Source organism: Oncorhynchus tshawytscha, linkage group LG30 (assembly GCF_018296145.1).
Source record: "Oncorhynchus tshawytscha isolate Ot180627B linkage group LG30, Otsh_v2.0, whole genome shotgun sequence".
Classification (NCBI taxonomy): Eukaryota; Metazoa; Chordata; class Actinopteri; order Salmoniformes; family Salmonidae; genus Oncorhynchus; species Oncorhynchus tshawytscha.
The window spans coordinates 4,313,322-4,327,617 of NC_056458.1; the positions used below are offsets into that span (position 1 = coordinate 4,313,322).

Here is a 14,296-nt window from a genome sequence, read left to right on the forward strand (position 1 = left end):
CACACATAATATGCACGCAGCTGTCACACCCTGACCATAGTTTGCTTTGTATGTTTCTATGTTTTGGTTGGTCAGGGTGTGATCTGAGTGGGCATTCTATGTTGGATGTCTTGTTTGTCTATTTCTATGTCTGGCCTGATATGGTTCTCAATCAGAGGCAGGTGTTAGTCATTGTCTCTGATTGGGAACCATATTTAGGTAGCCTGGGTTTCACTGTGTGTTTGTGGGTGATTGTTCCCATCTCTGTGTTTTGCACCAGATAGGGCTGTTTTGAGTTTTCACATTTCATTGTTTTTGTAGTTTATTCATGTATAGTTTTCCTTTATTAAACAAACATGAATCATCATCACGCCGCATTTTGGTCCGCCTCTCCTTCAACTAAAGAGAACCGTTACAGCAGCCTTGCTTCTTACCTTATTTTTCTTGATCTCCAGAATTTTCCACAACTATTCCAATTTATTCCACACACCTTTACCTCATGAGCAACCATTCCCCCGTTTCAAGTTTATTTGTCATGTCCTCTGCATCCATTTTGCTGTTACGGTGTTCAGAGTTTGTTATAACCAATTTATTGATGGGATTATGATATCCTTTAGGTCAGGCCCTATTGTTCATGCGCATGGAATGCATACATGTGTCACGTAATGAGAACAAGGGTTGAGGGAATAGGGAATGTTTTTCCTTAACAAATGAGGGATTTCAGTAACAGAACTTTTCAGTCAGAAATGGCTGTAATTATGTTTTAGCTCCCGCAACACGGACAGCGCGATTAACACTGATGTTCTGTGGTGGTCGCTACAGCAGGGAGGAGAGAGAGACAACGGGTGCTAGTCAGTCACTCGCTGTCTTTTTTTAAAACACAGCACAGCAAGTCTTAGCCCGGCCCGGCACAATCAAATCAATTGCTGGTTGGACTCCCTCTAGTCATTTGTGTGTCTTAATTATTTAATCAAACAGTGTGCTTAAATCATCAGACAAGCTCAGTGAATATAGTTGATTTGATTAAAAGACCTAGGATGTGTCTATATATGGAAAAATACACGTTTTGACAGGACAGACCAAGATACATTTTGTCTGGAGACAGCCCTAGGAATAACCGAAGTCGTTGTTGTTTTTGAGGATCCTGTTGTTGTTATCTGTGTAGTGCTATTTGAAGAGTGTTCCATAAGAGTGCTGCTGCTGCTGAAGTTTAGCAGTCTGCCCCTCTGCACTGGTAAATCAATAGCCCTACTCTATAAAGCACGCTATACATATACTGTGTACGGTTCATGAATGAACTCTATAATCTATTTACAATAAAATATTATATAGAGAGAGGCTTCTGCAGAACAGGGAGGCTAGTTGTAACCTGTAACATGACGAGAGTTCTGAAGCACGGTGGTACATGGTGATGGTGGTGGGACAGTATATTCACTGTAGGTAGAGCTGCATATCATCCAAGTATGTCCCTGGACACAAGTAGTCCTTCTGTAATGGTGGCCTACAGTACACAGCAGGGTTGGGGTCAATTCATAGACGATCATTGAGGAGAGAATTGGAAATGTAATTTCAGTTTACCTCCTGAATTGACGGAATTGAAATGGAATTGACCCCAGCCCTGGATGGACGTGGTCTAATTTAACTGGTACCATATTGAACCATGCTCCTAGAAAAGTCATTTTCCTCCATGCCCAAACTGGATGAGCGCGTGCGTCCGCCATCGTGCGCAAATTGATTTTGTCCACCTACACCAAACGCGATTACGACACGCAGGTTGAAATTTCAAAACAAACTCTGAACCAATTATATTAATTTGGGGACAGGTCGAAAAGCATTAAACATTTATGGCAATTTAACTAGCTAGCTTGCTGTTGCTACCTAATTTGTCCTGGGATATAAACGTTGAGTTGTTATTTTACCTGAAATGCACAAGGTCCTCTACCCCGACAATTAATCCACACATAAAATGGTCAACCGAATCGTTTCTAGTCATCTCTCCTCCTTCAAGGCTTTTTCTTCTTTGGACTTAAATGGCAATTGGCATCTAACTTTCATCATAAGGTGTATAACCACAACTGACCGACCTCAGTTAAACTTTCAATCACCCACGTGAGTATAACCAATGAGGAGATGGCATGTGGGTATATGCTTCTATAAACCAATGAGGAGATTGTGAGAGGCAGGACTTGCATCACGTTCAGCGTCACAAAAAGAACTGACTTCTATTTTAGCGCTTGGCAATGCAGACGCTCATTGGCGCGGGCAAACAGTGTGGGTGCAATGATTGAATAACGTGTATGTGCAAATGGATTTTTCAACGCTCGCGCACGTAACGCGAGCGGTCACTGCTTGCGCGCGCCAACGAGCGTCTGCGTTGTCAAAGCGCTAAAATAGAAGTCCGTTCTATTTTAGAGCAGCACCCGAAAAGTGTGGATGACTGTTTGTCTTGACCTTTTATGGGTATGAGATGCCACAGTGCTATGCCCTCAAGGTGTGTGTGCTTGTTGTGTTTTTGTTTGAAAAGAGAGTTGGAGAATTTGAATGCTTGGGTGTTAAATACATGAGGGGTGGTAGCTCATGAAAGGCAAAGTAAGCAAAGTGTAATAATGTGATGGCTTGTGGAACAGCTTGGGTCAGCTCTGCTTCGGATGGACAGAGCACTTTGCTCTTTTAGCTGACAGGGTGGAGTGGAGGGCACTATAGCAACAGTGTTTCTATTGGCCAGGGGACTCTCAGGGGGAGACCTGAGGCGTAGCAGTTAAGAGTGTTGTGCCAGTAACCGAAAGGTTACTGGTTCAAATCCCAGAGCCAGCAAAGTGGAAAAATCTGCTGTTCTGACCCTAATAACTGCTCCCTGGATGCCGATGATGTTAATTAAGACAGCCCCCCACATCTCTCTGATTCAGAGGGGTTGGATTAAATGTGGAAGACACATTTCAGTTGAATACATTCAGTTGTGCAACTGACTAGTTATTCCCGCTTTCTCTGGCTCTGCATCTTGTTTGACAGGCCTGGCATGGCCTACAGGTTTAAGGAAAATAGTTGCAGCTTCCTCTCCCTCTCAGCAAATTACTGCATATATGAATGGACAAAGCCATTGATCACGTGACACCATTCATTCCTATGTGAAGACTCAATAGGGAATTGAAACCAAATGAAGTCGGATGGAGACATAACATGCGCAGTTTGAGCTACTCCAGGAAGTGAAATTGCAGGCTGGCTCAGTGCTGCCCCTTCTCACTGAGTAACTCAAGTTGAAGTCTGACATTATCAACTAAATTATCCTTATGTGGGAGTGAACGTTATTTATAATAAGGGTGACATGGAGAAAATTGGACCTATCTGAAATGGTCCGATTTCCCTTCAGGAAAATATATTTGATCTAAACCCTCCCTGAAAGCTTGAAAAAGAGACCCTCCTTATACCCAAAATAATAATAAAAACAAAGTGAATAGCAGAGAACATGTCTACCGTTTACACACATTTTTTGGACAGAACAGAGCCTTAGATATGCAGTTTTAGAAACTGTTTTTCGTCCTGTAAGCATTACATGGCAACGCAGGAATTTTGATAGCACACAGGGCTGCAGGCCAGAAGGTTGTGGGTTGTCCTTGGACCACCGTGGACAAGAGTAGGGATGAATATATCTCCTTTATAGTAAAAGGAATGAATGAATCTCTCATTGTTTTTGCAGGTTCAAATAATTTTTACATTTTTTTATAAAAATGTCATGCAGTTCTACATCTTTTTCCATTTTTCTTTTGTCTTACATCATTGGCAAGAAACATTGTTTTTAATAAAATTAATTATAGTAGCAAGCTATCAAAGTTGGCCTCAGGTCCTCCTTCTCATCTTTGCGCTCTCCTTCTCAAACTGAACATGACATAGCCTATAGGCTAGTCCGCGTGCAAGAAAGTACAAAAACAACAAAATTGGTAGAAGCCTTTGACTCTCCTCCTGAACTGCCACTGTAGGCCTACACAGCACAGCCATTGGTTAGGCAGCACACACAACCGTTTTTGATCAGCAAGAGCAAAGCAGGCCAGGGCTCAGGATCGGAATACCCATTGCAGTGTGTAATACAACCTAGTTGTATTTACACCATCCCAGCAGCTATACTAGAAATATAACTGTACTCTGTGGTTCTCCAAGCATGCAGGGTAGCCTAGTGGTTAGTGTTGGACTAGTAACCGGAAGGTTGCAAGTTCAAATCCCCGAGCTGACAAGGTACAAATCTGTCATTCTGCCCCTGAACAGGCAGTTAACCCACTGTTCCTAGGCTGTCATTGAAAATAAGAATTTGTTCTTAACTGACTTACCTAGTTAAATAAAAATAAATAAAAAATAGTCTATAGGCGCACCTGATATTGCGCACCCTGCAGTGAATCAGCGATTCAGCGGGCACACATAGCCTAATAAACAACAAATTCTAAAACACTGATAGATATTGAAATTTCCTCAATTGAATGACCCTCCCTTAGACTAGATTTAATAAATACTAACCTCCAGGTAACCATTCTGTAAATTTCAATCCAGCACTGACTTCTTCTGTGGTAACCAAAAAAGTGTTAATAAATCTAAATATATGTTATATTTGAGATTCTTCAAAGTAGCCACCCTTTGCCTTGATGACAGCTTTGCACACTCTTGGCATTCTCTCAACCAGCTTCACCTGGAATGCTTTTCCAGCAGTCTTGAAGGAGTTCCCACATATGCTGAGCACTTGTTGGCTGCTTTTCCTTCACTCTGCAGTCCGACTCATCCCAAGCCATCTGAATTGGGTCGAGGTCATGTGATTGTGGACGCCAGATCAAATAGATTTGATGTCTTCACTATTATATGTGGAAGGACCACCAGAGGGCAGGCTGGGCTCATGGATAGTAGCCCAACAATGCATGGGAGACAAGGTAACCAGAGGCAATTAAGCACAGCTGACGGTACTAATGACATACTCTCCTTCCCCTATAAGAGAGAGAATGGAACCAGCAGAGAGGGGGAAAACTATCTCTGGAAAATGGCCACCGAGAGAGAGGAGCTATCCAGGAAGAACCACTAAGACGGTGACAATCCCGTGACTTTTTGTTGTAGTTTAAAGATAATCCTATTGTGTTCCTGTTTCATCTGGAGAAGAAGATGTATGTTTTTCCTTGGAAGATTTTCATTGATTATGTTGGAGTGTTTGTGTTGACCAAATGCCCTCAATAGAGAACTGTGTTCAATCAAGAAAACCTACTCCTGACTCGTTTATTCCACCTTCCCGCTTTAGAGTGACGCCCAATTACTTGGTCCGCTCACATATAATAATGTAGAAAACAGTAAAAATAAAGAAAAACCCTTGAATGAGTAGGTGTCCACACTTTTGACTGGTACTGTACATCTGGTGTATTAGAAGCAGTTCTTGGTACCATTATTGACTTTATTTTTTATTTATTTTTTAGATGAAGATTAACCACGAAGAACGTCATTTTTCCATTCACTATAATGGGGGATCGTTTTCTGCTAACAATGCCTGCAGTACCGCGGTTGACCTTGAACGTCCATTGCTTCAATGAGAGAGTCTAGTTGTTGTCTGCTGCTCCCAGCTGACTCTAGCCCTTTTTGTCAAGGATAAAAGCCTGGAACAATCTCTCTCCACTGACCCTGATCGCTTCGTCTCTGTTTACCTCCCCGGGCGATTCAAGCATTACGGACTTTACATTTCCACGTGGAATCACGACTTGATTGTCTTACCGAATTGACCAAAAATATAAATGACATTTTTGATGTGTGTGTCTATTGTACCCCTTGTGGGGAGTGTATACCCCAAAAAGCAGACTTGACATGTTGGAGAAATTAAGCAAATAAGAAGAATTATGGATGGTACATGAATGGACATGTAAAACCTTGATGAAAGTTAGCTTTACAGAGAAAGTTTCAAGATGATCAGATGTAAGGTGCATGTTTTACAATGACCTTTCTAAAAAAACGTTATGGATTTACTAACTTGCAATGATCGTGATATGAGGTTGCTTTGCCTATTGTAGGAAGCACTGATTGTAAGTCACTCTGGATAAGAGTGTCTACGAAATGCTTAAAATGTCAATGTAATCTAGGTTATACAGAAGCAGGGCGAAAAGAGACTCACTGTTTCTCTGCTTTGTCCCTGTCGTCGAGGAAGAAGAGGGCGGTTGCCAAGAAGAACATGCCACCCAGGACGATGACGAAGGGACAGAGCATGAGGGCATAACCCAAACTGAGGAACTGCCATAGCACCGACCTAGTGTAGCTCTTCTGGAGGGCGTCCGATATCTGGACACACACACACACACACACACACACACACACACACACACACAGTGAGAGAGAGAAAAACAACAGTAAAGGAATACGGATATGCTATAGACATTATGCACACTCTTGTGTCTTTCCAAGTCACCAATAGTGATCACTAATATTACTATTTGGGCCGGTTTCCCAGATCCAGAGAAGACCTATTCCTGTACTACAAAGCATTCTCAATAGAGAATCTCCATTCAATATTACTTTTTAGTCAAGGGCTTAACTGTGTCCAGGAAACCGGCATATAACGTTTCTGCATCAATCCTAGTGCTTGTTACCATTATAGTGCATTGCATAATTACAGTGTGTGTGACTCATTTAGCAAGAGATTCATTTGACTCTTATGTAAAGTTATCAAAGCAGAAAAAAGCTCATCTCTGGACAGCACGCTCAGATCTTGCAACAGACGCCAAAGGCTACAAGGAGTAGTAGTAGTAGTGAGTTACTACAAGGAGTAGTAGTGAGTTACATGAGCTCCTCTGACTGCTACAGGCTACAGGGCAAATCCATACATATCGTCCCTGATCCATTAGGTAAATCAATAATGCAAAGTAACACACTTAACCAATGAATATCTCAAACACAAAAAGGAGAAAATGTTACAAAACACACATACACACACACACACCAATGTCTCTAAAAGTGGATATTCCAAGCAGCGTATTCAGTAATTTCAAGGTTAGAGTTCTCCAGAGCTGAGTGTTGCCCTGGTCCGTCACGCAATGTGCTAAAGAAAACAACAGCTGGGAGATAGTCTTACTGAAGTGCTGACACACACACACAAACTGTGAGTGCAGGTTGGCCAGTGTTCCTCAAAGTGCTATGGAGAATGGCAGAACACAGAACACTCACTCCTGCCCTGACAGCCCAGGTCCCCTGACTTGCCTTTCTTAATTTCCCCTGAGAGGATAAATAGTTAGATTGAATTGAAAAAGGTAAAGACAGACAGGCATGAGGCTGGTATTCCCTGTGACGACTGACAGGGCTGCTCCTCTCTCCCTCATAACACCCACCTAAGAGTGTAGGTGGGTGTTATAAGAGTGTGCATGTGAGAGTGTATGACTGTATGCATGCACAAATGTATGTGTGGGCTAAAAATACATAGTGCATGTCAAATGATCCATTACAAGGCATTTCTTGCAAGATTGCAGGGAGATTACATGAACACCCACTCTGCCTCTGGCCATTTGACACACACACACACACACACACACACACACACACACACACACACACACACACACACACACACACACACACACACACACACACACACACACACACACACACACACACACACACACACACACACACACACACACACACGTCTTTACACTTGTTCATTATATTCCTCCCTGAAGCTATGGTTTGTATTTGTCAGCCACTCTGGCCTATGTGCTGGTACAAGGGGGACTATATACTGTGGATGAATGGCTTGTCACTCAATAAGAAGGACCAGTACTGCAGGATACAGTGGGAGCCCAGTTAATTTTAACACACAACCTCCATCAATATACAAAGGCAATGCACTGTGGCTGCTTCGGTTCACGATCCTCTGAGGGCACGTCTCTAATGCAGGTCTAATATTTGGGTCTTGGGCAGCACAAGTACTTGTAAAAACCTAATTCTGCACCAAGTGGGTGGCTCAAGGCTGCTTTATTCTGTAGTTGCTAAGCGATGAACGGCTGACATGTTTTCCCGTGATTTCAGATCTGCAGACTCTGTTCATCCTTGTGGTGGGGGGTGGCGGGTGTGGAGGCAGGAGGGTTGTGGGTTGGTAGAGTGCGTCATGATGAGCCCATCACACCGGCCTGCTAAATCTCCGGGCCAGTCAGAGATAGAGGAGTCTCTGCATGGTGACGCATTCAGGGCATTCTGGGCCTGGTCTCCTTGGTCTGGAGGTCGGCGACATTCCGGGAGGGATGAATCACAGCAACCTGGTCTCAGAGCATTTTGTATTATTCTTTACACGCTCTGTGTGAATTAGTATGATAGGTTAGATACATTTTGCATGGTATGTATTACATTTTGGATGTCCATCATCCATTTTGTATGATATGTTACGAATTATAACTTGTATGATATGTTATGAATTTACAAAATGTACAACATGTTAGAATTTTCAAAACATATGACATGTTACAAATTCCAATTTGTGGTGGCTAACGTTAACATCAGCTAGGCTAGGGGTTAGGGTTAAGGTTAGGAGTTAGGTTAAAATGAAGGCTAAACACCAGTCTCAATGTCAACAGCGAAGAGGCGACTCTTCCCAGTGTCTGTGTTCTTTTGCCCATCTTAATATTTTATTTTAAATGGCCAGTCTGAGATATGGCTTTTTCTTTGCAACTCTGCCTAGAAGGCCAGCATCCTGGAGTCGCCTCTTCACTGTTGACATTGAGACTGGTGTTTTGCGGCTACTATTTAATGAAGTTGCCAGTTGAGGTCTGTTTCTCAAACCAGAAACTCTAATGTACTTGTCCTCTTGCTCAGTCGTGCACCAGGGCCCCCATATCCTCTTTCTATTCTGGTTAGAGCCAGTTTGCGCTGTTCTGTGAAGGGAGTAGTACACAGCGTTGTACGAGATCTTCAGTTCCTTGGCAATTTCTCGCATGGAAATTCTCGCCTTCATTTCTCAGAACAATAGTAAACTGACGAGTTTCTGAAGAAAGTACTTTGTTTCTGGCCATTTTGAGCCTGGAACCCATAAATGCTGATGCTCCAGATACTCAACTAGTCTAAAGAAGGCCAGTTTTATTGCTTCTTTAAACAGAACAATAGTTTTCAGCTGTGCTAACATAATTGCAAAAGGGTTTTCTAATGATCAACTAGACTTTTAAAATGATAAACTTGGATTAGCTAACACAACGTGCTATTGGAACACAGGAGTGATGGTTGCTAATAATGGGCCTCTGTACGCCTATGTAGATATTCCATAAAAAATCTGCAGTTTCCAGCTACAGTAGTCATTTACAACATTAACAATGTCTACACTGTACTTCTGATCAATTTGATGTTATTTTAATGGACAAAAAAAAAGTCCTTTCTTTCAAAAAACAAGGACATTTCTAAGTGACCCCAAACTTTTGAACGGTAGTTGTATATACTTTTCTCCCCCTTCTTAAATAACTGCTGTATCTGCTGTTCCACAGCCCCGTCTGTCACTGTTCTGCCTGTCCCCAGTGAATTCCCAGGCCTGAGTTTGATTCTCTAATCAAGACCGCTGTTGGCTCTTACTGAGGACAGTAGAACAACAATGTGAAACCACCTCACTTCATGGCATAAGGTCAAATGAAGCTTTAGATGCACATCTTTGGTTAATAGTATATTGTGTAAGTTATTCAGTATTGGAGGAGATAAGTAACTTATTCATACCGAGATAGGCAACTCAGGGCAGTCCACCTCACCCTTTACCCCATGCCACACGTATTTAGGCATGTGGTCACACTGTGTGTGGGGACACAGTGTGTATAACCTCCTAGCTCCTGCGCTCTCTCCCAGGTCGACCACAGTGCAGCATACCATGCCGAGTAGAGGGGCACTTCCATTGGGTTGGAAAGTTCTCCTCCGATGCTTTCTCTCCGGAATTACTCAAATGCCAGTTGGCAGCTTGGGGTGAAATGTGTTCCCCCCCCTTCTGGAATGGACTTGGAACAGTATAGTAATGTCATGGACGCTTGGCATATCTCTTTCATCTTGGTGAAACGTTCAGAAAACACGCTCGGAACTAGTGTCATCATGGCCACTGATAGGATGGTATAGGAGCGGGGGCTGAAGCTATTGTCTATGCAAGGATGCAGTGTAAGGCCAGGCATTTAGGAGACCAGAAGGAACACTTAGGGAGCAGTGTGTGTCCTTGAGAATGTGAGTGCCAGTAAGAGCCATGGTCACTGGTTCTGACTACTAGTCATAATGGTGTCCCCATGGGAACTGGGTTTACTGGAAAGTGGGTTGGCAGAAATTAGCGAACAACTGGCGAAGTGAAGTCACACCTCTGTTCACTACTAGTCCTAATGGGAGGTTTGTTAAAAGCTGTTGTGGTACCAACCTCATTTAACCTTGCAATGGCAGAGTTAGACAAAGGCTACTAAAAAACATCAAGTGATGAGTGAATAGTGTGAATGTGTTATGATACATATACAGTATTGTATGTAACAACCACAGGACTATGGATCCCAAGTAACTCAAGTAACTCTCACACACAGTACTCACATATAAATGTACACACACGCAAACATAGGCAAACGCACACACACACACACACACACACACACACACACACACACACACACACACACACACACACACACACACACACACACACACACACACACACACACACACACACACACACACACACACACACACACACAAAGAGAGCGAGAGTAGAGTAGTCTTACCAGGCCTATGAGGTATGGGCTTCCAGCATCCCCCAGAAGATGGGAAGTGAAGCCCTGGAAGGCAACCGCTGTGGCCCTCCGAGTCGGAATGACAACATACTGCAGAGAGATGATAAGATCAGATGAGACTCGACTTGACTGGCTTCTTGTGCAGACATTTATTTAGCTTCACCATCACGGATAAAAACAATATCGTCAAGGTCCAAATTCAATCACATAAGATATAACACATCATCACATAACAGAGAGAGATGGAGAGCGAGTTGAAACGAGGGCAGAAGTGGTGACTAGGGATGTAGAAGGAAGGATCTATCCATCACAGGAGGTTGATGGTACATTAATTGGGGAGAACGGGCTTGAAGTAAGGTATGGGGCGGTATAGGTGGAATGGTATCAAATAAATCAAACACATGGTTTCCATGTGTTTGATGCCATTCCATTTGCTCTGTTCCAGACGTTATTATGAGCCGTCCTCCCCTTAACAGAGCCTCCACTGCTATCCATACGTCCATCCATAGTAAAACAACAACAACTTCAGGAGACCTCAATTATGCAAGTTCAGTCCACCTCACTGCCAAAGACCTCCAGGCTTGTCATCTCCAGCTAGATTAGAACTGTGTGTGTGTGAGTCTAACACACGCACACACACAGTAAGTGCTGTATGGTAAGTGCTGTCCAGTAATTGCTGTATGGGCCTCTGCTCTGCAGCTGACTGTCCTGTCTCCTCTCCCCTACCCTCTGCAAGCTAACTCACCAGTGTGTCTATTCTAACTGGCAGATTCATGAGTTTGGCTGGTCCTTTCACTTCACAGGAAGTCCCATTTCATTTGGCTCACAGACGTAAACAAGTTCTAAGCTACCCTCCTAGATCATTTCTTTGGGACTTGGGTTCAAGTACTATTTGATACCTTTTCAAATAAATGTTGTGTTAACTTTAGCCTGCCTGGAGTTCCAGATGGGTGGATTTGCAGTTCTGCGACTATTGTATTGGTTCCATTGCACCAGGCAAGCTCAATGAAATAGTATTTGGCCTGTCTGAAAAAGAGCTCTCCCATGCATTTAGTCTTTCCATGACTGGTGTATGCATCATGCATGGTCGAGGGCATAATTATGATGACTGAGCCCCATCCGATATATAGAAAGCTCCCTGTCCCTGTTATAGTCATGCATTTCATAACTCAAAATAAGAAACTCAAATTGCACCAGAAGAGATAACCACCCTTTATTACAGTAGTGCAGTATTAGACATTTCCAGTGGTAGGCAACAGAGGATAAGTATAGTTTTTTCTCAGTACATACCATTAAAATGTCTGCCGTGATGGCCCAGTTCAGAAAGAGCAGCGTTTCCCCTATGAAGATACAGACCTGAAAAAGAGAGAGAAAGAAAGAGGGATATTAAATACCAACCATTAGGACTGTCTGATCTGAGTTTCACCCTGCACGGACTAGGCCACAGCCAATGAGAGTGAAAGAAGGGAAAGTCAAAAGGTGTTTCTTGTTTTGCAGATATCAGAAAACACAGGGAATTAAAATGCTTCAGTTGCTGTGGTCTGTCTGGAAACATGCTATTACGCTGTGCTCACATTATACAGGGATGGACTGCTTCATTCTGTGCCAATTGAACTGGGGTTAAGTATAAAATTGCACCCTATTTACTATATAGGGAATAGTGTGCCATTTTGGATGCTAGCCTAGGTGAGCAGGGAACCAGCGCAGAAAGTGATTGCGCCACCTATTCACTTTATAGTGCACTACTTTTGGCCAGAGCTTCATGGGCCCTGGTTAAAAGTAGTGCCGTATATAGGGAGTACACTTTTACAAAAAAGGGTTCCCTGCCTGTCCACATAGGAGAACCCTTTTCGGTTCCATGTAGAACCCTCTGTGGAAAGGGTTCTATCTGGAACCAAAAAGGGTTCTCCTATGGGGACAGCCGAAGAACCCTTTAGGTTCTAGATAGCACTTATTTTTTTCTAGGAATATAGGGTTCTATAAACCTAGTCTCTGTAAATGTCTGTCAGCGAGGCTAGTGTATATTCCTCTAGTGGACAAAATGTTCTCACTCTTCTGGTCTCACAACAACAGATCAACTCAACAAGGGTTCTCACAAATTAACAAACATCGAGTCCATATCCCTGGCTCTCACTTTGTAACAATAACTTAAAATACAGATATTGAATAACATAGAGGGACTTGACATTCAGGAGAATGTGTACATAGTCTCCTGACATCTCTAATCAAAGCAAGCCCTGAGCAGCTGGCAAGGCTGTGTGGCGACACAAACACTTTCTAGTAATAGATCCAGAGAGATTTGGTTGCGATAGAATCCAATGTATCGTGGTTGGCAATGGAGGACTGGAGGATCTATGTCCAACACACACACACACACACACACACACACACACACACACACACACACACACACACACACACACACACACACACACACACACACACACACACACACACACACACACACACACACACACACACACACACACACGGTTTAGATTGACACTCTGGGTCTGGAAGTAGTGCAGACTGTTAAACTGCCATTCAGACACCGTGACTGACACACAGCCTCCTGGGAAACAGAAACAGAACCTCAAACGAACTCTCCTCAGATCAGCCGGCCAGCCTGCCTGTGAGGCAACAGCTGTCTGGGTCTAGACTCCAAATCACACCCCAAACAGACAGAGAGACAGACATGGCTGCTGTGCCCTGCCTCACACCACTGGGGTGTCACCATCTTCAACACCACATCTGTCAGTGCTTAGCAATGTAACTTGAGTTGTCACAGTAACAACCAGCATAAAACAAGAGGATATTTAATATGTACAGTTGTCTGGACATATCAGCCATGAATACTGCCCTGAACTCCAAGCCTATATCATACCTCTCTACTGCTGTTTGTCTGGCTGCCCTGCTGCCAAGGTTTCGTCATATCTACCTGAAATATGCTACCTCTCTATGGAGGCCTGACACATACAAATGTAGGGCAGACCTGCTCCTTACCTGTAAAAGTGAACTCCTGTTGGGATTGTTGACTTCATATGAACCCACACAGAGCCCAGTAAATAGGCAAGAGGCACCTAGCCAGGCAAAGAGACACATTGGTCTGTAAATAATGAATAGTCTAGCTTACTCTGGGATGGCTGTCCTCAGAAAGAAGCCATCTCTTAGCCTAGTCCCAGATCTGTTTGTGCGGTCTTGCCAACTCATATGCGTAACACTGGCCATAGGAGTCGGCAAGACAGTACACAAAGATCTGGGACCAGGCTAGCCATCTTTGTCAAGGCCAGGGGTTTACACTGTGTCTATCAGGTCAAAAGGAAACGGACCCACAGGCCAGGGGCCCGCGGTGCTACGGTGGGAATGCACAGGGTGTTTGCTTGTTTAATTGCCATGTAAAGCAGGAAAGAATGCAGCTTTTAACAATCGCTGCCCCGGACAGGAACAATGCACTGTGGCATTTTTTTGTGACTCACAGAGAACACATTTTACGCTCTTATCAGAGACAAAAGAGTAGGAACTGACTTTCAACAACCTGAGCAACAATAATGACGAAGATGGAAAATATCCTAATTCCCATAAACAGGTTGGTT

General features: G+C 43.4%; 1 protein-coding gene across 2 annotated transcripts in view; it reads right to left on the reverse strand.

The window, feature by feature from the left end:
• The window catches only part of spns2 (spinster homolog 2 (Drosophila)), a 145,347-nt gene that overhangs the window by 32,047 nt on the left and 99,004 nt on the right, over positions 1 to 14,296 (reverse strand). For both annotated transcript variants that reach the window (XM_024394801.2, XM_024394802.2), the window contains exons 9-11: positions 11,994 to 12,059; positions 10,695 to 10,793; positions 6,104 to 6,267 (exon numbers count right to left, since the gene is read on the reverse strand). In XM_024394801.2, the coding sequence (XP_024250569.1) occupies positions 6,104 to 6,267; positions 10,695 to 10,793; positions 11,994 to 12,059 (329 nt within the window). The remainder of the gene's footprint in view (positions 1 to 6,103; positions 6,268 to 10,694; positions 10,794 to 11,993; positions 12,060 to 14,296) is intronic.